General features: G+C 41.1%; 1 protein-coding gene across 4 annotated transcripts in view; it reads right to left on the bottom strand.

The window, feature by feature from the left end:
• The window catches only part of PAK1 (p21 (RAC1) activated kinase 1), a 120,735-nt gene that overhangs the window by 44,938 nt on the left and 53,016 nt on the right, over positions 1-22,781 (bottom strand). For 2 of the 4 annotated variants that reach the window (XM_054724815.1, XM_028158329.2), the window contains exon 2: positions 7,427-7,637. In XM_054724815.1, coding sequence (XP_054580790.1) covers positions 7,427-7,616 — 190 coding nt within the window. In that variant the 5' untranslated portion in view covers positions 7,617-7,637. The remainder of the gene's footprint in view (positions 1-7,426; positions 7,638-22,781) is intronic. The other 2 variants (XM_054724816.1, XM_008150003.3) reach the window with 1 other exon arrangement.

Raw genomic sequence — 22,781 nt, 5'->3', positions numbered from 1 at the left:
ATGGCCCACATAATAATAGTAGCTATGCTTTTGTTACTATTTTAAGGTTATTACTGCTGTGTTATGACTGTTATAAACTACTTTTTTATTATTGTTATTGTTACTTTGAGGATCACTAAGGTAAAGAAAATGTATGTGCTTTGTAAGCTAAAGTTACCTTTGTAAGTTGAGTTATCTTTAACATAAGAATGTATCCGAGACATCTCTATGGAAACCTCATGAGATACCTGGGTCAGAACTTTCCAGCTGGATTCCTGACCCTCAAAAACTGAGATAATAAATATTTGTTGTTTTAAGATGCTAAAAAAAAAAAAAAAAAAGTAGGAAAGGAAAGAGAGGAGAAGAGTGTTAGAGTAGTATTTCCTATCTCACTCATTAACAGAAAACTGGCTGAACAGAAATCAGAATCATCCTGTAACTAGAGATCACTGGCTTGAGGACATAAAGTGGAGAAACAAGCTTACAACCTCACACATCCTAATTTTAACCCTATCTGTGGCCTAGTCTACTCAGCTTTCTGAATCACGAGGCTGACAATTTCAAGTCCCATGTTGCTGTACAGCCATCCAATTCTCAGCACAAGACACTGGCCTTATTTATATTTTTAAAAGATTTATTTTTAAGAAGCACCTCTCATTGGTTCAGCTGAGCTAATCTGAACTCAAGGCAGTAAAAACACTCCAAACTTGGAGAGATAAACACTGACGTAGTCCAGTTTTAAAATTAACTTTGCTAAATGCTTCCCAAGCTCAGATAATTCCACTTCGGTTGTGAAAATGTAGCCAGAAAAAGATTCCAAACGAAAAGCTGCAGGACTTCTTAGAATAAACCAAAGGCTCCAGGCCCTGACCACAGGAACCAGGCTCTCCCACATGGAATTCTGCAGCTCAGCACCCCCTATCACAGGCCCTGAGTGACAGCTTCTTCCCACCATTTACGCATCCCTTCAGGCACACACTGAAGCCATGCTGGAGGTCAGCATTAGGTAATGCCCACAGGCATCCTCCTCACTGCCAGCTCCCATCTCAGTCACCACCACAGCCCACAGAGAACTCTTCTTTCTTATCCCCCAAGTCTTCTTAGAGACCCAAACGTACCCCTCTGGAAATAATGGATCCAAAGTCTGGCTGAAACCCAGGCATCTGTGTTTTTTAAAAGCATCATGAGCGACTCAGATGAGTAATCTGGGTTGAGAACAACTGACAGAGATGTTATGCTAGGATGTAACACATGCGTAGAAAGACTTAGTTCCACACTCATCCCTGCCACGTCCCAGCTGTGAGGCCTTGAACAACTTCCTTTCCTCAGCCGCCCCAACAGAAAATGAGTTGTTGTGGGTATCAGATAAAACAATAAGGTTTTCAGTAAAATATACACACACACAAACACTTCATATTTGTACAGTGTTTTACAGTTTAGAAAGTGCTTTTGCACCCACTACGTCAAATGACAAAAGCTTACTAATGGTATAGGATGGGTGGAAATGATCATTATTACCATGTTACAGATAAGGATACTGGGATTAAAATAAATAGGTAAGGCGGGGGGGGGGGGGGGAGGGAGGGGGGATAACAGTAAATGTCAGAGGCAGTGTCGGCGGCAAGAGTGACACCAGGGGTTAGCCCAGTGGAGTCAGACCAGACCAGACCGGACCTTGGTTTCAGCAACCTCGGTACTTGAGTTCTGGCTAAGAAAGAATTCAGAACCACGACTGAAACTGTATGAGGAAGTTTATTTAGAAAGTCACAGAGGTAAAAGAAGTGAGCCGTAGGAGAAATGGGCTTAGGAAACAAGTTACAGAGGCAAAGGAAGGGTCCTTGGAGCTTAGGAAAGAGAAAGGTAAAGCTAACCCGCCAGGGAGGGAAGAAAAGGGGAGGGGAAAGGTGTGGGCCAACTCCAGGGAGAGCCCACTGGCCCTCCTCCGAAGGGCTGTTAAGGATGGAGATTTTAGGGAGAGCCCCAGAGGGGGATCTCAATTATCTCAACAGAATTTCGTTAGCTTTCCAGGTGTGTCCACTGATTGGTCAGCTCCAGGGAGGAGGTCATTAGTCCATGCAGCTGGTCCTGATATCAGCCATAGTGTAGCTTGTCTGGTTTTGTTGCTTTTCTGGGCCAAGCACTGAAACACAGAGCTGAGGCCTAGACATATGTGATGTGGGTCAAAACTTCATTGTCCTGGGCTATTCTCTGACCCCCTTGTTCATTCCCTGTCTAAAGGGATCTAACAAGCATTACTAGCAACATGCCAGGGGAGGCAAGGTCAGGGGAGGGCCCCAACCACACGACCATCGATATGAAGGGTTAGGGCGGTGGTCGGCAAACCACGGCTCACGAGCCACATGCGGCTTGCGAGCCGCGGTTAGCCGCTCTGTTGACTAATGAGTTTACCGACCACTGGGTTAGGGGGTCTAAACCACATGACCAGCAATATGCCAGAGGAGGAAAGGTTACCCAGGGGCTGAGGTCCTTGTTTTCCCAGTTTTGCTCCTTGCTAGGCACCCAGGGCTTTGGACCCGGGTGACCTTCTGTATCTGGCCCAGCGTCCTTGGTCTGCTCAAGTCTGTCTAACTGCCAAGCACAGTAGGACTCAATCTAGGTGATCTAAGTCCAGTTCTAGGCCATTTCTCTATGCAGCTGGTATACATTTTCAAATATTTTACAAAAGGGAAGACTACTTTAAAGACTGCGACAATGTGTATCCTGCTAGAACTAAGTTAAGCACAAAGCAGCAGGTCAACAATGCTGGTTGGCTGAATGGCAATATCAACTGAGCACAAAATCAGGTCGAATAAAAGCTCCAAACAAAAGGTAAAAATCACTTTTCAAAAAATTTCATTTTGATGTACACATGAATCATAGCCATCTAGGATCTTAAACCTATGAGCTCAGGGCATGTATGGAAAATCTATAACTAGAGAATGAAAGAGAAGTTACTAGATCATTTCATAACAACTTCTTATAACTCTATTCTTTGAATTTATAGAGATGCAGCTTTAACCTTGAGGTAAGAGATTTGTTTTCAGACCAGATTTGTCCTGAGGTTACTCAGTAAGGATTTCTAGAAGTACCTCCGGGGCTACAGCTCTTTGGCCTAGATTGTTTTCACCTATATAGACAACCTGATCTAACTTCACCTTTATAATATCTCATTTATCTAATTACTAGAGGCCCAGTGCTCGAATTCATGCACCAGTTGGGTCCCTCGGCCTGGCCTGCGGGATCAGGCCAAAACCGACTCTCTGACATCCCCCAAGGGGTCCCGGATTGCAAGAGGGCACAGGCCAGACCGAGGGACCCCACTGGTGCAAGATCGGAGCTGGGGAGGGACACAGGAGGTTGGCCAGCCAGGGAGGGACCACGGGAGGGCTCCAGGGCGTGTCCAGCCTATCTCGCTAAGTCCCCATCAGCCAGACCCCAGCAACAAGCTAACCTACCAGTCAGAGCGTCTGCCCCCTGGTGGTCAGTGCATGTTATAGTGACTGGTCGACCAGTTGACTGCCCCCTGGTGGTCAATGCACATCATAGTGAGCGGTTGAGCGGCCTTCGCATATGATTAGCATATTACACTTTGATTGGTTGAACAGCTGACCAGACAACCAGACACTTAGTATATTAGGCTTTTATTATATAGGATAAGATTTCAAAGGTATAAGAAGCTATATTTATCCACTGGATTGATTCTAATGTTTTAGATGAAGACAATGAGGTCTTCAGAGAAGTAATTAACCCAAATCAGGCAGCCAATTTATGGGAGAACCAAGACTATTACCTGGATATCCAGACCCCCACTTCCCTATTCAGTACCTAAGATCATCCCTTTAGTTCCCAATGATGTCTGAAGGTTATGCTTCCATCTGCTGCTATAAGCAGGAATCTTCTTTTTTTTTTTTTTGAGTTTTATTGCGATATGATTCATTTACCATATAATTCACCTATATAGTGTACAATTCAGTGGCTTTTAGCATATTCACAGAGCCTGGCGAACATCCCCACAATCAATTTCAAAACATTTTCATCACCCCCAAAAGAAAACCCATACCACTTAGCCAAAATTCCCCAATTCTGTCTGCCTCCCCCACAGCCCTTGACAACGATTCATCTATTTTTTGTCTATGGATTTGCCCATTATGAACATTTCATATTAAAAAAATTATATAATATGTGGTCTTTTGTGACTGCTTTCTTTCACTAACATGGTTCTCAAGGTTCACCCATGTTGTAGCATGGATCAGAACTTCATTTCTCTTTGTTACCAAATAATATTTCTTTGTATGGATACACTACTTTTTGTTTATCCATTCATTCATCAGTTAATGGATATTGGCATTGTTTCTACTTTTGGTTATTATAAATAATGCTAGTGCAAACATTCATGTACTAGTTTTTGTGTGGGCATGTTTTCATTTCTGTGTTATGTGGTAACTAACCCTATGTTTAACATTTTGAGAAACTGACATACTTTTCCACCATTGGCTATACTATTTTACATTCCAACCAGCAGTGTATGAGGGTTTCAATTTCTCCAGGTCCTTGCCAACACTTGTTATTATCTCTCTTTATTATTGTCATCCTAGTGGGTGTTAAGTAGTCTCTCATTGTGGTTCTGATTTGCATTTCCCAAGTGGTTAATGATTACGAGCATCTTTTCATGGGCTTATTGGCCATTTGTATATCTTCGAGAGAGATGTCTATTCAGATACTTTGCTCATTTTATAATCAAGTTGTCTTTTTATTATTCAGTTGTAATAGCTCCTGATATATTTTTTATACAAGTCTCTTATCAGATATATAATTTGAAAATTTTTTCTCCCATTCTGTGGGTCACCTTTTACTTTCTTGATGGTATCATTTGAAGCACAAGGTTTTAATTGATGATGCCTAGTGAGCAGAAATTTTATTATCTTCCTAGTTTGTCAGCAAGAAAAATTCCAAACTTTTAATTTCATATTTTATATATATTTTTATTGATTTCAGAAAGGAAGAGAGAAAGAGAGAGAGATAGAAACATCAATGATGAGAGAGAATCATTGATTAGCTGCCTCCTGCACACCCTCACTGGGGATCAACCTCACAACCCGGGCATGTGCCTTTGACTGGAATTGAACCCGGGACCCTTCAGTCCGGAGGCTGATGCTCTATCCACTGAGCCAAACCAGCTAGGGCCCAAGCTTTTAATTTTAAAAGTCCTCTTACTTTCCTCAGCAATTACTTGCCCTCTTCACTACATGTGGAAAGTTGGGTTGAAGGCCTCCTTATTTATAGAGATCTTATTAACAATTATGGTTGATAAAAGCACAATATTAAAAATAAGCGCACATCTAAATAGAGGGATAAACAAAGTGGCTCTATATGTGGGAGAACGTGCCAGGGCCGGGTAACACCACCTGCATCATAGCCCCTGTACCTAGGAAATTGGTAGCTGCTATGTAAATGAATTAGCCAGAAAATGCAAGTTACACAACTTACCCACCTTTCTTTATGTAGACCTGAAAAGAGATCACAGTGAAGGTGGAGTAGCAGAAAGGGTAAACACACAAAGATGCAAGCCCAATGCACCCAATAAAAAGCCTCATTAGTTCTCATTTCAGTTATTCACCAAGCATTTTCTATTTGTAAGACCACTGCTTATTAGACATCTCTATGTCAAGACATTTCAAATGCAAAGTGTCTAAAATTATCCTTTCACCTCAAATGCAAGGTGTTTAAAGTCATCATCTTCCCTGCTCTCCAACCACCAGCCCTCTTGACTTGTTTCTCTTCCTGGATTCCCTATTTGGTAAATGATGCAATCATCTACCATCTCCCCCGATCTGTAGTTATGCAGTTATATATTTCTGAAACACAAGATAATTGCAATTCATCAATGTGGTTGTTATATTTGGCCTGCTGTTTCAGAATCCCAATTCTGATTTTGTCATATAATCTACCAGCCATGCATCCCACCTTCAACAAACCAGTAAAGAGAAGGGGAACTAATATTTGAGTGCCTTCTGTGCAGAAGGTCCTGTATTAGGAACTTTGAATGGAATCTTCACACAACAACCCTGTGAGATATTATCCCAATTTTAGAGATAGGATAATCCCATTCTTTCCTAGAGATAGAAAACTAAAAGTCAAAGGAGTTAACTGACATACCTAAGGTTAGAGAGCTGTAAGTGATGAATCCAGAATTTGAACCAGGTCCACCTAAGTCAGAAGCTCATGATAACTAATTACAGACAGAAAGCCAATTTCTTCAGCATGCAACAAGAACACAGACCTGTAGGCATGACTGAGAATTTCACTTCATAGCAACAGACACTTAAATAAATATTTGGGGCTGGGGGTGTCAAACAAAAGTCATCTACCCATGTGGACACCCAAACCTCTATTTCACTATTGTCCATAGGATTTCAGTGACTTTATCAAATACACTGTCAAAATCCTGATTATTCTTCTAGGAGTTTTGTCAATAGAAAGGAAATGAGCCCAGCTGGTATGACTTTTTCAGAGTGAACTCATGCTGAGTCCTGCTTCCTTTTCCAAGCTTCCTTTCCTCAGCTACTGCTTGCCCTTCTTACTATATTTAATCCCCAAATCTAGGTGTGAGCTCAAGATATATGAATAAAGAGGAGGCCATCAAGAACTGGAGAAAAGACGTACCAAATAAAACTAGTTTGGAAACAAAACACTTCCAAATGAGCACATGTCAATATTTCTTACATTTTGAGAGTTCATAAACAGTTTAAGTAAATGAACATATACAGATTGTCCAAAGTCTGGCAAGAGCGTAATTATTTTCTTAGGATTTTGCTCAGAATAATCCTATATAATAAAAGCCTAATACGCTAAGTGTCCAGTTGCCCGGTCGGCCATTCAACCAATCAAAGCGTAATATGCTAATGATATGCTAAGGCTGCTCAACTGCTCACTATGATATGCACTGACCACCAGGGGCAGACAGTCGATCAGTCGACCAGTTGCTATGATGTGCACTGATCACCAGGGGGCAGATGCTGTGACCAGTAGGTTAGCTTGCTGCTGGGGTCCAGCCAATCGAGACTGAGCGAGATGGGACAGACACACCCTGGAGCCCTCCCGTGGTCCTTCCCTGGCTGGCCAACCTCCTGTGTCCCTCCCCAGGCCCGATCATGCACCGGTGGGGTCCCTTGGCCGGGCCTGCGCCCTCTCGAAATCCGGGCTGAGGGACTCGCCCCCTCCAAGTGCACGAATTTCATGCACCAGGCCTCTAGTTAATAAGAGTTTAATAGGTCTATTTTCCATTTGACTCCAGCCACTTTAAGCAAGAAAGACAAGAGAAATATTTAATAGCGTGGAAGGAGGTATTAAAAAAAAATGAAGTCAAGGAAAGAACAAATCTTTTTTCTAAGTTACAAAAAAAAAAAATTAAGTATACAAATTATGAGAAAGAAGTGAAATACTGTACTTTTATCTCCAGGTAGGATGGATCTGTAAAATCGGTCCTTCTTTTTCTTCTCCTCTGGATTTGGAGGCAGAGGTTTGGAGCCGTGGTTTAGGGTTCCAGCATCTTTGCTACCAGCTCCAATCATAGTGCTGGTGTTTCTCATTGGAGGGGCTGGGGGTTTATCTTGAATGTCCAGGCCGTTATTTGACATTGTCACCACCACCAGCAGCTACTGGAATCAGAAAAAAAGGACATAGCATTTTTATTATTTTTGAACAAAAAGAAATGTGTGTTGAAAAATTTAAAAGAATTCAAATTATACAATCCTTCCTCCAGGGCCCTGTTCAAGTCAAGCCCTTCTCTGCATACCACGACTACCACTATCGTATTCAGTCAACAGTACTCAAAGATATAACGCCTACTCTGTGCCAAGCACGGCTGAAAATTCACAAGGTTCTTGCTTTTCTCTGCATTCCCCTATCTCAGGCATTGGAGAACACAGAAAACCATGATGATGTAGTTTAAAAGACAGAAATGTAGCCCAGCTGAGCTAAGTATGAATCCCAGTGCCATTTATTAGCTTTAGAAAAATTCTTTAATCATTGTGTGCCATTTATTCATTCACATGAAGATTAAATAAAACTGCTAACAGCATTCCACATAGTGAATTTTCTGCCTACCTCTAATTTGTAACCTGAAGAAAATCACATTCCCTCTCTGGAATGGACTGTATCACTCTATCAAGGGTCTGTAAAGCTGCAGGCTTTGTAAATAGTTTTATTGAAACATAGCAACACCCATTCATTTACAAAGGTCTATGGCTTCTTTCACATTCCAATGGCAGGACTGAGTGGTTGCAACGGAGACTGTATGCCCACAAACCTAAAATACTTACAATCTAGTTCTTTACAGGAAAAGTTTGCAGACACCTGGCCTATATCACCTCTGCACTATCTCCTTCCTCTAAAATTTGACCTTATTCTAAATATACGATGGTCAATGAAGTAACCATCCTATCCTATATGATGCTGGATTTATTGGCAATCTCCAATGCTTCTGGAAAATAGAAAGAATAAAAAAGGGAGGAAGAGGTAAAATCCCTTATTACATGGTAGCAATAGTTTTAATGAAGATAGATGTTATTACCTCAAATAAGTGTCAATGGATAGATATGTTTCCAGAATTAATAAAGTTTCTCATTATTCTTCCATGCTACAGAGGATATTATATCTTTAACCATGACTACTTAGAGTGTAAGCTCTTTGGAGTCAAACACAACAGTGTTTTTAAGACTAAAGTTTCTAATGTTTAAAAAAATCAGCATAATAATTACCCAGAGCTTTTTAGAAAATAGAGATGCATGGCTTAACTCCCATAAATTTTGATTTTGTATGGCTGGGCTAAGGCCAAATTCTGTAATTTAAAAAACTAGTGATCTTAATACCAGCCAGATTTGAATAGCACTGCCTTACATATCAATTGCTTAAATGCTATAAACAAAATCTATAGGAGTCTTTTTAACATTTTCTAATAAATGCAAAACTAAATGATCCCCTGCATTCATCACTCCCTCATCCTCCCTCCCCGCTCCCACCACTGAAATCCTTTCTCCACATGCCCTTTGGAACTGTTCTCACCTCTAAGCAGTTAGGTGTCTCCTCCAGACACAGGGCAATGGTATATTTCTAGGTTATTACATTTATTTTTACTAGATTATAATTGTTTTCACCAGAAGCGTGGAGTGTTCCCCAAAGGTTGTGCTCTATTTTGTCACCTTTACAATCCAAAAGTGCCTAGTACAGTATCTGACTTACAGTAGATTCAATAAATGTTTTAATTAATCAAAAGTTTACACAGGGATATATACCTTGCCATTAAGGAATTTAATACAGATGAAATTTTAAGGTTCTTCCCAATCGACCTACCTTATAAACTAAGCCATCACACCTGGACCCAACTTGCATTCAAACTATACCTCAGAAATCTCTGTTCTCCTGAATTTGCCAAGTAGTCCCTTACCCCACTCCTGACTCCTCAATGCTTCTGGTCAATGATTTCTCCTACTCATCTTTCAAGGTCAAATTCGAACTTCATCTTTTTGTATAATTCATCCTGACCTTCCTCTGGCAAGCCAACTGCTCCTTACTTCTCTTTTTGAACAAAATAAATCAAGTAAGCAAAGACAATCTTGTTCATCTAGACCCGTGGTCGGCAAACTGCAGCTCGCGAGCCACATGCGGCGGCTCTTTGGCCCCTTGAGTGTGGCTCTTCCACAAAATACCACGGCCTGGGCGAGTCTATTTTGAAGAAGTAGCGTTAGAAGAAGTTTAAGTTTAAAAAATTTGGCTCTCAAAAGAAATTTCAATCGTTTTACTGTTGCTATTTGGCTCTGTTGACTAATGAGTTTGCCGACCACGGATCTAGACAACCTCTCTGGTGTGCTTTTTATCCATTTCTTCCAGTTTCATTTTGCAGCTTTGCTTTTGCTTTTCCCTACCAGCCCCAACTCAAGTCCCCCAGCACCGCCAACGAGGACTTCTACCAGCTCAGTTCTCAAGTATACTTTCCCACTGCGAACTGCCAGTTCCAAAATTATACTCCCTGCAGCCACCTGATACTCTAAGCAGGCCCTTCCTTGCCTCTTCAGCCAACAACTTCATTGACTGTAACTCCCTTTTATGACCACAGCCCGGGACTGTGCCAAAAAAGGCTTCATCAGCCTTCCTGATACATACGGCTTTTCTTCATTTCTCAGTTCTTTCACTATGCCTGGGGAATTCTTGGTGGTAGAGCTCCACTTTCAAAAAAGAGCCCAAGTTACTTAAAACATAAAATCTGCTGCTGGAATACAATGTTTGAATTCACTGCACCGTATTCCAGCCTAGGTTATCCCGCCTATGATTGAAAACCAGTGATAAAAAAAAAATCTACAGTCTCAAAAGTTAGCCTATTCTATCTTTGGTCACCTCACTTAGAGAGTTCTCACGTATATTAAGTTCTGTCTACCTCACACTGCATTGCAATTGCTTGTTTACACATTTGCCTTCCCTTTCACTCCTCTCCCCTGCCAGACCATGAACACCTCCAAAACAAAATCCAGTCTTATTTACTTCTCAATCCCCAACCCCAGGCCTGGCAAAGAACAGGTAATCAATAAAGACTTGTTGAACAAATGAACAAATAAAAGAACAAGTGAACAAATAAACAAGTAAATAAACAAACAAAAACTACTTCCATCTATTAGTCCTAAATCCTATCTCTTAGGGCTATTCAGAAAAGATTATTGCCTCTTCCCCAGACAGAACTTTAGATACTTGAAATCATCTTTCACCCAGCTGGCATGGCTCAGTGGTTGAGTGTCAACCTATGAACCACGAGGTCATGGTTCAATTCCCGGTCAGGGCACATGCCCAGGTTGCAGGTTCAGTCCCCAGTGCGAAGGCATGCAGGAGGCAGCCGATCAATGATTTTCTCTCGTCGTTGATGTTTCTATCTCTCTCTCCCTCTCCTTTCCTCTCTGAAATCAATAAAAGTATTTTTTAAAATAAATAAATAAATAAAGATGAGGATTAGAATCCATATCTTCAGACTCTCTGCCAAAGGATTTTCCAACTGTATTTGAGGTAATTCTAGCCCCTTTGTCCCTTTTCTGACCTGAATTCTACTTCTGATTTATGTTTAGGTTGGTCACATTCAGCCAATAGCAAATACAGAAATATATAAACATGTTTGGGCTGAACTTGATTGATATTCACCAAATTTCTTCCATGAGCTAATAAGCACCAGAGAAGATATACAAATTCCTGGTCCTCAAATCAGCCACATGAAAGTTATATACACCTTTTGCTGTAGTTGCAGGTTCCTCATTGAAGTACAATTCAAATCAACAAATTTTTACTAAGTACTTACATGTAAGGTGCTATGCTAGAAACCAGGGATTTGGAGACAAATAAATGAATAAGATATGATTCCAACTCTAGAGATTCTCACAGTCTAGAAAGCAGGATAGACAGGACCTAGAAAACCACAATGCCAGGCCATTTAAAATAGTGCCATAGCCAAAACCAGTTTGGCTCAGTGGATAGAGCGTCAGCCTGCGGACTGAAAGGTCCCAGGTTCGATTCCGGTCAAGGGCATGTACCTTGGTTGTGGGCACATCCCCAGTAGGGGGTGTGCAGGAGGCAGCTGATTGATGTTTCTCTCTCATCGATGTTTCTGGCTCTCTATCCCTCTCCCTTCCACTCTGTAAAAAATCAATAAAATATATTTTTAAAAAAAAATAAATAAATAAATAAAATAAAATAGTGCCATAGAACAGTGCAAGCAATAAAATGTCAGAAGACACAGAAAGGAATACCTATATTGAATTAAGGTAATCAATGAGGCTTCATAAGAAGAGATGGTGTTAAGAGTAGGGGCTTAGCCGAAACCGGTTTGGCTCAGTGGATAGAGCGTCGGTCTGCTGACTGAAAGGTCCCAGGTTCGATTCCGGTCAAGGGCATGTACATTGGTTGCGGGCACATCCCCAGTAGGTGGTGTGCAGGAGGCAGCTGGTCGAGGTTTCTCTCTCATCGATGTTTCTAGCTCTCTATCCCTCTCCCTTCCTCTCTGTAAAAAATCAATAAAATATATTTTAAAAAGAAAAAGAGTAGGGGCTTAACGAATACATAAGTCAGACTAATGGTCTTTGACTCTCGACTATTAGAATCCCTATGAGCTTCTTAAAGCACCAGCTGAAGTACTTAAGGGGAAGTATACTAGTATCTGCAATTTACTTTGAAATGCATTTATAAAAATAAAACTGATTAATGGATGAACATAGGGATGTGATATACTATACATGTCAATATATAATATATAATGGATGTGATAAAACAAGTAAATGAAAATGTTTATGGTAGAAGAATCTAGGTGGTGGTTATACAGCTATTCACTATAAAATCCTTTGAACTTTGCTATATGTCTGAAAATCTTCCTATTAAGAAATTGTGCCTTAAGCTGTGATGCAATTGGTCTGGAATAGCACTGGTCTAGTACCTGAACCAAAGAAAACAGACAATAAATAAATGACTTTGATGGAGAGCAATGATGGCCAATGCATCCCAGACCACAGGAATAACGCAAGTGTGAGAGTACAGTGTGGAAGAATGCACCGTGAAGGTGAAAAAGTAGGGTGCAGGAATCACAGAGGGTCTTTCACAGCATTTTTTGTCAGAAAATGGTCCCTTCTTAGCAAATCTAGATCTGTGCAATGAATGTCTCATGTTAAAAATAAAAGATGACACTGTTGACTTTTTTAAAGGCTGTAAAGAGATGACAATGAAAAAAGAGGTGTTGCCTGAAGGAGGGACCAGCTGCTACCCCTCTGCAGTGAATTCTCTGTGATGTCTAGAGCTCACACAATGAGACTTGGGGAGTCTGGGAGAGTCCTTCACACTGCCCGAGAGACTTGCCTAAAATTCTAAAAAAGTTTCCCCAGAGAACCTTCTGGGCAAACTATCTTTACAAATAGGATTTCTGCCATCATTTGGGGCTGATATTTGAATAACCATTAACACTAGATCACATGTGGGAGTTTACAGAAAACATAGAAATCTATTCAACTGGTGTCGATTTTCTCAGTCATTCATGCAAGTATTTATGTATTACCTACTGTTTGCCAGGCTGTGCTAGGTGCTAGAGATAAAATAGTGAGCAAGTCAGAAGAAATAAAATCTCAGAGATGTTTCCAGTCACCCAGGGTCACATAGCTAGTGGGCAGCAGAGGCAGGAACCTGAAATGAAGTCTATAACCAAGACCTCCTTTCCTTCCACCACATCACACCTCACTGTTCACGCTAGAGGCAAAGGGATGGACTAGATAACCTCTAATAACCCCTCAGGCCATTATTTTAAACGAAGGAGAGAAAGGAAAAAGAAGAAATAAAATCTATTCCAAACATATATTAATCACATTTCTAAGTTCCAACAATTCAGAGCAGCTGAGACTGGCATGACCTATACTCCCCCCCAAGGCTGGGGAGTACTGCATGCCCTTGACACCTAGTTATGAGAATCTGATCTTTAATTAAATTGTGCCAGGAGGTTTTCTTTGGCAGAGGCCTAGAATGCTGCAGTCTTGAATTTGCTGAGGGATGTCCTTCTGACATGTCAAAGACACTCCCGTTATGCAGCCTCCAGCCACTTTAGCAAGAAGAAAGCAACTGCTGAGGTAGCAGGGAGGGAAGCTGGAGGCTGCTTCTGTGCGGTTAGGAAAGCTCTTTTAATTTCTAATCCTCAGTTTCCTCTTAGCAAAATTCAAATAAGGATATCTACTTACACAGTTATGAGAATTAAAAAGCATATATAAAAGCATCTAGCATGCTACCTGGCACAAAATAAATATCCAATAAATATTTGTTCACATCCCCCACTCAGCTCTCCAGTTTTTCTCCACTATTTCCCAAACGGGTTGTCCCAGTTCAATATGCTTTCATGCCCCTGCCTTTGCCCACACTGTTCTCCCTGCTGAAAATGTCCCAACTTGTCTGCCAAACAAAGTCCTACTCAATCTTCAAGACCCGGCTTGACTCACTTCCTCTATGAAAACCTTCACAGAACACCCACCTCTACATCTTCCTTCCCCCAATTTAATAGCATTTTATACATACTTCTAAGCAGCAGTTTCCGTATTTCATCGTATTAACTTCACCAGGCTATGAGCAAATCAAGGGATAAAATGGAATCTGATTAACCTCTGTATTCCAGAGTTTGGCCCAGCACAGACCTGGTAATAGTTCAGGTTCACTAAAAAGCAACCTGGTTTAGTGGGAAGAGAAAAAGAAACACTAGGACCTGGAAGAATCTTGAAAAATCAGTCCGTTCCAAATCTTTATTTTATAGTTAGGAACCTGAAACCCAAAGGGATATGCAATTTATCTAAGATCACTCAATGAAATAGTGAGGAAGTCATGACTAGCCTCCGATAGCTCTTGGTTCCCTTACAAATATTTTCTACACTGATTATTATTTGAGACAGAATGAACAAAGAACTGTACCTGGGAGGCTTCTTGCAATTGGAGAGGTCTGAGAGGCAGCAAAGTGAAATGGAAAAGGCAGAGAGATTTGGTGTCAGACTTAATTAAGTTCACCTAGGATGGCCTGGTACCTTCATCCTCTCCTCCCCCCACCAATCACACCTGCACATCTTCCTCCTTCCTACCTACCACCCCTGAAAATAGTCCCTAGAGTTACTTCCAGAAACCAGTACCAAAGGTCTTATAATCCTCTCCCTGCCTTCTTGGGAAATTCCTGACCTGCAGCATCAGTTGAGCTACTCCCAAAGTAAGCTTCGAACCTCTAGACCTCTTAACTAATGGCCCGAACTGAGAAAATCGTCACTAAAAAAGCCCATACAACCTGAGAAGGAATCGATAGGCAATCTGGTTCAACCTTCCAAGAAACACTGGAATCTATTCTGCTGTCTCCTAAATAGATGATCTTCCAGGTAATCTCTGCCTGAACATATCCCGTGGTTTCCCACAATGCCACATGCTGCCTCAAAGGAACATTTTCTCTTGGAAGCATTAAGAACCTCAGCATGAAAATGGACTGCCCTCTTGCCTCTAAAAGATATCCAGACTAAGCCAATCAAGTTTCCAGTGCCCATTTACTTCAGTCACTCTTAATCACCCAAACTCTCATCCCCAACCTTTTCTGTATACCCTCTACTCTGACCAAATTCCTCACCCCTTTCCGACTCCTTGTCTCCTTGCCTTAAAGGAAACCTGGCTATCGTCTGAAGAAGAGTCCTCTCTAGCAGCCCTCTCTACTGGAAGCTGTGTTCGCTCTCATACCCAACCAATCAATGTTGTCCTTAATTTTCAGTGCCATTTCATAAAACTATTTCTTTCTCTTCCTCTTGTAAAAACCTCTATTCATTTTAGTAGCCTCCACTGGCTGCTATCACACTTCCTTGCTGTCTCATACTCACTTCCTGGCCACCCCACTCAAAGGCTTTAGTTCCTAGATCAGCCTTCCTCTGCACCACGCAGTTACCATGCTAGGTGACTTCAAAAGCCACATTAATGATCTTCCAACACGCTGGCCACTTCGTTGCTGACCTCCAATCCAAGTTAGCCAGTACTACCAAGATCACACCCTGGACCTTATCACCAAAATGTGCATCAACTCCAATATTTGGAATGAGTCATATATACTCCAAACACAACCTCTTATTCATAAAGCTCACTTTCTCAAGAACTTCCACCACAATTCCTAGACTTCATTTTAAGCTCCAATGCACTATCCATTAGTCCCCCCTGCCTTCGCTTCTCTTTTTCCCTAATCATAGTCTGTCAAAATCACTCAAAAATCAAAAACCATCCATCCTCAACCCTGGCCAGGTAGATCAGTTGGTTAGACCATGGTCCCAATACACCAAGCTTCTGGGTTCAATCCCTAGATAGGGCACATAAAAGAATCAACCAATGAATGCATAACTAAGTGAAACAACAAATCAATGTTCTCTCTCTCTCTCTCCAATCAATAAATTTTTTTTTTAAGAAAAAGCCACAACATCAATCTTCTAAAACTCAACAGCCACAACAACAAAAAGCAAAAGAGCCTGATTCCAAAATGGGCAATGCATGGACACGGGCAACAGGGTAGTGAAGACCTGGGGTGGTGGGTAAGGGCTAGGAGGAGGAGGGAGAAGGGGGGAAAGGGGAGATATCTGTAATACTATCAACAATAAAAAAATATATTTAAAAATGAAAAGAAAAACAATGGGCTTGAACAGACATTTTCCCAAAGAAGATATACAAATGGCCAATAAGCAAATAAAAAGATGTTCAACATGACTAATCATTAGGAAAACGCAAGTCAAAACTACAATGAGCCAAAACCAGTTTGGCTCAGTGGATAGAGCGTCAGTCTGAGGACTGAGAGGTCCCAGGTTCGATTCCGGTCAAGGGCATGTACCTTGGTTGCGGGCACATCCCCAGTGGGGGGTGTGCAGAAGGCAGCTGGTCAATGTTTCTTTCTCATCGATGTTTCTAGCTCTCTATCCCTCTCCCTTCCTCTCTGTAAAAAATCAATAAAATATTATTTTTTTTAAAAAACTACAATGAGATACCACCTCGCACCCATTAGGATGGCTACTATTAAAAAAACACAAGTGTTGGTGAAGATGTGAAGAAAATGGGACCCTTGTGCACTGTTGGTGGGAATGTAAAATGATAAAGCAACTGTGGAAAACAGAAATAGCACTTCCTTAACAAATTAAAAATAAAATTACAAGCCCTAGCTGGTTTTGTTCAGTGGATAGAGCATCGGCCTGCGGACCAAAGGGTCCCAGGTTCAAATCCCGTCAAGGGCACATACCTCGGTTGCAGGCTCCTCCCCAGCCTGGGTCCTGGGTCCTGGTCAGGACGTGTGCAGGAGGCAACCAATCAATGTGCTTCTCTCACATCTATATTTCTCTGTCTTTCCCTCTCTCTTCCACTCTCTCTAAAAGTCAGTGGAAAAATATCCTTGGTGAGGATTAAAAAAATAATTTATATATATATATATATATATATATATATATATATATATATATATATGTGTGTGTGTGTGTGTGTGTGTGTGTATATATATATGTATGTATGTATATATATATATATACACACACACACACATATATATATATGGCTAATATATAAAGTGTCCCCTTGGGAGTTCGACTGGGAGACAGGGAGTTTGATCGCTTGCTATGACATGAGCTGACCACCAGGGGGTGGCGCGGAACAAAGGAAGGTCCTGGCCAGCAGCCGCAAGGAAGGCCCTGGCTGGCAGCTGGAAGCCCTCAATCGGCCCTGATCACCAGCCAGGCCTAGGGACTCTACCCATGCACGAATTTCGTGCACCGGTCCTCTAGTTTAAAAATAAAAATATAATGACCGTATGATCCAGCAATTCCACTTCTAAGTATATACCCAAAAGAATTGAAAGCAGGGTCTTAAAAGGATGTTTGTATACCCATATTCATAGCACCATTATTCACAATAGCTAAAATGTTGATGCAATACATTGACAGATGAATGAATAAGCAAAGTGTGGTATATACATACAATGCAATATTATTCAGAAAAGAAAGGAAATTCTGCAATATACAAGGACATGAATAAACTTTCAAGACATTATGCACGTGAAATAAGCCAATCACAAAAAGACAAACACTGTATGATTCCACTTATATGAAGTACCCAGAGTAGTCAAAATCATAGAGACAGAATATATGATGGTGGCTGAGAGGGGCTGGAGAAGGAGTGAATGGGGAGTTATTGTTTAACAGGTATAGAGTTCCAGTTTTACAAGATGAAGAATAATGGGGATAGATGGTGATAACAGTTGCACAACAATATAAGTGTATTTAATACCACTGTACTGTACACTTAAAAATACTTAAGATGATAAATTTTATGTTATACATATTTTACCACAATAAGAAAAGGAAAAAAGTAAGGGCAATCAGAAATTACTATATAATAAATACACTACAGTGTGCCAAAAGTTCACAATGGTATGGACCGTCATATTACAGTAGGAGCCTGTTAATGAGGTAGGGATCAGTGAACTAAACCTTAAATGCAATGGATAACTGAATCTAAGTAAAATCTGTTGGATACTTTAAACAAATCTGATCAACCAATCTAAACAACTTTGATTTTTTTTAAATCACCCCCTTGCCTTTTCTTTGTTTCCAACATTCAATTGGAAATTGAACTACTCTATCTCCCAACTGTCTCTACACTGAAGCAGTTGAATGCCCTAGAGAACATTACCTGGTTTTACTTGAAAATTATGGTACCTCCCTAGCTATGATTATCTTACCTCAAATGGGCATTCAAGTGGACTCTCCACTGACCCTTTAGCTGATAAGATTTCCTTCCATGAGAAAACAGAAATCTTTGCAAGAGAACTCTATCTTCCCACCCCCAAATTAGATGCCTCCCTGCACATGCACCATCCAGTTACAGTAAAGAAGGTGTCCCATCAAAAGCCATTCTCTCATCTGGCTAGTGTTGCTCAGTGGTCAAGCATCAATCTATGAAACCAGGAGGTCATTGTTCGATTCCTGGTTAGGCATATGCCCGGGTTGCAGGCTCAGTCTCCAGTATGGGGCATGCAGGAGGCACCTGATCAATGATTCACTCTCATCATTGAAGTTTCTATCTCTCTTTACCTCTCCCTTCCTCTCTGAAATCAATAATATATATGTAGTTGTTTTTTTTAAAGCCATTCTCTCTACTCCTTCACTTGCACTCTCTCTCTCACCTGGAATGATATCCTCTTTCAGCTCCATTAATTCTCTCTCTCTCTCTCTCTCTCTCTCTCTCTCTCTCTCTCTCTCTCTCTCTCTTATTCTCTGATTCCACTTACATGAGGTATTAAGAGTGGTCAAAATCATAAAGACAAAATATAATGGTGATTGACAAAGACTGAATATATCTCTCTGAGATATATTCAGTCATTCAACATATATTTATTGAGCATCTACAATGTACCAGTACTAATCCAGCTGAATAAGACAAAGTTCCTGTATTCATGGAGTGTATGAACTAGTTAGGAGAGGCGAACAGAGAAATAAGCAAATAAATATGTATTTCAAGTCCATAATGAAAACTAAGGAGTAGTATATGTGAAACGAGGGAGGGGAGACAGGGATGGAGTGGTACATAAAATAAGGTAATCAGAACAGGCTTCTCTAAGAAAGACACTTAAGATCTGAATGAATAAGACAGCAATCATAGTAATCATACCTGGAAGCATTTTAAGCTGAGGGAGCAGTAAGTACAATTGTCCTAGATAAGAATATTTGGGCATGGAGAATGGCAAAAAGGCCAATAAGACAAGAGTTGAGTGAACAAGGAGAAATGTGGTCGGAGAGTGAGATTAGAGATGATAGCCAGAGGTTAGATTATGCAGGACCTTACAGAACACAATAAATTTGGATTTTGCAGCAAGTGTGAGAAAACAGTGAAGAGTTCTGAGCAGTGATCTCAGGGGAGGAAAAGTAGTGAGATCATTAAGAAGTAATTACAATAATCCAAGTGAGAACTGATGGTGGCTTGAATGAATGGTAGTAAGTAGAAAGAAGTATTGCAAAGGTTGATATATTTTGAAGGTAGAGCCAAATTAGTTATTTAGAGAGCGAATGTACAGTGTGAGAAAAAAAAAGAAAAAATCAAGCTTTATATCTAATTTTTTTGGCCTGATATAAGAACACTGGGTAAATATCCTATAGTGTCTCCTATTCAAACACATACACACACGCACACACACACACACACACACGCACATGCACAAAACCCTTTCCCTTGACACCAACATCCTCCTCCAAACACCATTAGGTCTTTTGTTCCCCTTTATAACAAAACTTCTCAAAAGAAGTGTCTACTAGTACTTACACTACCCCACCTCCTCCCCTTCTGTTTGCCAACTAACACCCTATTATTTCACCAAAAGTAGTCTTGTTAAGATTACCAATTATGTCCATGTTGCCAAATCAAGTTGCCAGTGTGGCTCAGTTGGTTGAGCGTCCTCCCATGCGCACCAGTTCAATTTCCAGTCAGGGAACTGAATGGCCATGTTTTGAGCTTGATCCCCAGTGGGGGTGTGCAGGAGGCAGCCAATCGATGTTTTTCTTTTGCATGGATGTCTCTCTCTCTCTCTCTCTTCATCTCTCTCTCTCTCTCTCTCTCTCTCTCTCTCTCTCTCCTCCTTCCTCTCACTCTAAAAACACACACACAATAAAAACATATTTTAAAAAATAAATAAAAAACCAAATCAACTATTCTATCCTCACCTTATTCAATCCCTCAGCAACATTCAACATAACTGATCTCCCTTCTCTTTCAAATGCTCTATTTTCTTGGCTTCTGGGAATGCACATTCACCTGTCTTTCCTTCTATCTTTCTGTCTACTCCTATCTTCCTTCACTAGCTATCCTCTATATGTCCAAGACTAGGAACCTCCATTCTTCATACACTACACTCTCCAACAAATGATCTCATCCATTCCCATGGCTTTACATATCACCTATATGTTGCTATCTCTAGCCAACTGTCAGTCTCTAGCCCAAAAGCTGTCTTTCAGACTAAAAACAATCTGTTAGACCACCCCACCTGTATTTCTGATGAGTATCTTAAACCTGACATGAATAAACGGAACTCTTTTTTTTTTAATATATTTTTATTGACCTCAAAGAAGAAGGGAGAGGGAACTCTTGCTTTTCACAGCATCTATCATGAATTTTAATTCTATTTACTTACTTATTATACATCTTCCTCAATAAACAGTGCGCTTCCCAAAGGAGCAACTAAGTCTGCTGTGTTTACCAATGTACTCCTAGCAACTAAATAGGGTTTAGCAAGAGTACACACCAAGGAGACACCAAGATTTACTAGACACCGTGGCTGCTCTCAAAATATTCACATACTAACGGGAGAAGCAGACACACAATCCACAATGATAGGACAGCATGGTAAGTGCCACTCTGCGTGATGAGAGGAAGCACACGAGTGGTGCATGAATCCAAAAGAGGGGCCCTTAGTAGCCCCGCAGTGAGGGGAGACTTCCTTAAGAAGGTGACTTCAGAGTTTATTTTTGCAAGATAAGAATAAGTATACCTATCAGGTCCCTACTATATATATTTTTTCTTTTTTATATAATTATTTTGACACGTTATTATAGCTCCTCAAAGTAAGTATAAATATCTCCCATTTTATATATGAAGCTCAGAAAGATTAAAAACCAGATAGCTAGTAAGTGGTAGAACCAGAATTTGAATTGAGGTCAGTCTGCTTTTAAATTCCTCCCCCTTTCTTTCTTTCTTTCTTTCTTTCTTTTTTTTTTTTTTATTTCCCTATATCACAAGGCATCACTAAAAACAATACTTTTTTATACTTGCCACCTACTATTTGCTTGACCTTAAACAAACCACTATACCACTTGACCTCAGTTTTCAGCATGGGGCTCAATTACCAGTCTCCAAATCACTCTCTAGCCCCCTCCTTTTCCTTTATTATTAAGGGTTGAGGTTCAGCTGTAGCCAGTGAGCAACCCTGAGCACTTCTTTCAGGCTGCAGCATCTGAGCATTTTTCTTGGCTGAACATGCATTCGGGAACAACTACAGTAACATTTGTACAGAGCGCTTTACAGGTTACAAGGCAGTTTCACATATTCATTATTTCACTTGATCTTCACCAGTTCTACGAGCTGGAAGTAAAATGCCTAGCCTAGCTTCATCTGGTCTCTGAACTGCACTGCCCGCCAGAAGTTGAACTGAAGAAAACTGGGGAGGGAGGAGGGGCCTGGAAGGAGAGGAAGCGAGCCAATGACTCATAGAGGGAACTCAGCACCGAGTCACCCAAATGGCCTAGGGCCAGGAGAAGTTAAGAGGGACCAAGTCTCTTTCCCTTCCAAGGTAATGAGTGTTTGTCTGGCCATGGCACAGTGACCTACCATACAGAACTGTTCTTCTTCCTTCTCAGCAGAACCTAGAGTCTAACCCCACAGGTAGGCAGAAATGAGAATGTAAGGAAACTCTAAGTACACTATATGCACACACAGTGCCAGAAGATAACATGGTAGAAGAGACTAGGTGTCACCTTTCAAGAAGACTTGAGTTTAAGAACCAGCTCTGTCGCTGACTTGATGAATCAAAAGTTCCCTCTGTGTTATCACAGCCCCTTGTACTTCTCTTATATCACATATATTTATTGCATGAGGTTACAGATATCCGTACTCCTTGACCTGTCCTGGAAGGCAGCAACTGAGTCCAATTTCCAACCCCCCAGCACCTGACACCATAACTAACATAGAAGAGATGGTTCAGAGAATGTCTCAGGAGGGATGGATGCCATATTCAAAGCTTTTTGTATGTATACACATTCCTCATTCTAGTCTAGACAGTTAGTGCCAGGAAAGCTGCAACCCCGTCTTATCTCTGCTTCCCCGCTCACTCTCTTACTTTGAGAACATGGCCCAAGAAGAGTTTGCTGAGCAGAAACAAACCAGTCCAAAAAGCCAGCCTTCAGAGGGAAAGAGAATTAACCTGTATGTTCCTCTTTCACAGCACTATCCACAAAGAGCCCCCACCTTGTCCAGGCCACCCTCTTCTTCAAAAGACCACTGTTCTCCCCCAGAACTCCTCCTTCTCTGCCTCCACCTCACCCCTGCTGTCCCCCTCATCTTCCCTGGGCTCTTTTCCTCCAGGTCAGCAACACCTCAGAGCTGCCCAAGAGTCTTGTTCCTCTCCCAGGCAACCTCACCAGAATGTGAGCTTCTGCCCAGTCCTACTGGACCCTCTTGCTCTCCTCCCAGGCTAGTCTTCAAGCTCCCCACCTCCC

Source organism: Eptesicus fuscus, chromosome 13 (genome assembly GCF_027574615.1).
Source record: "Eptesicus fuscus isolate TK198812 chromosome 13, DD_ASM_mEF_20220401, whole genome shotgun sequence".
In the NCBI taxonomy this organism is placed as follows: domain Eukaryota; kingdom Metazoa; phylum Chordata; class Mammalia; order Chiroptera; family Vespertilionidae; genus Eptesicus; species Eptesicus fuscus.
Note: the sequence above shows the minus strand (reverse complement) of the source record. Positions and strands in the feature narration are given on the sequence as shown.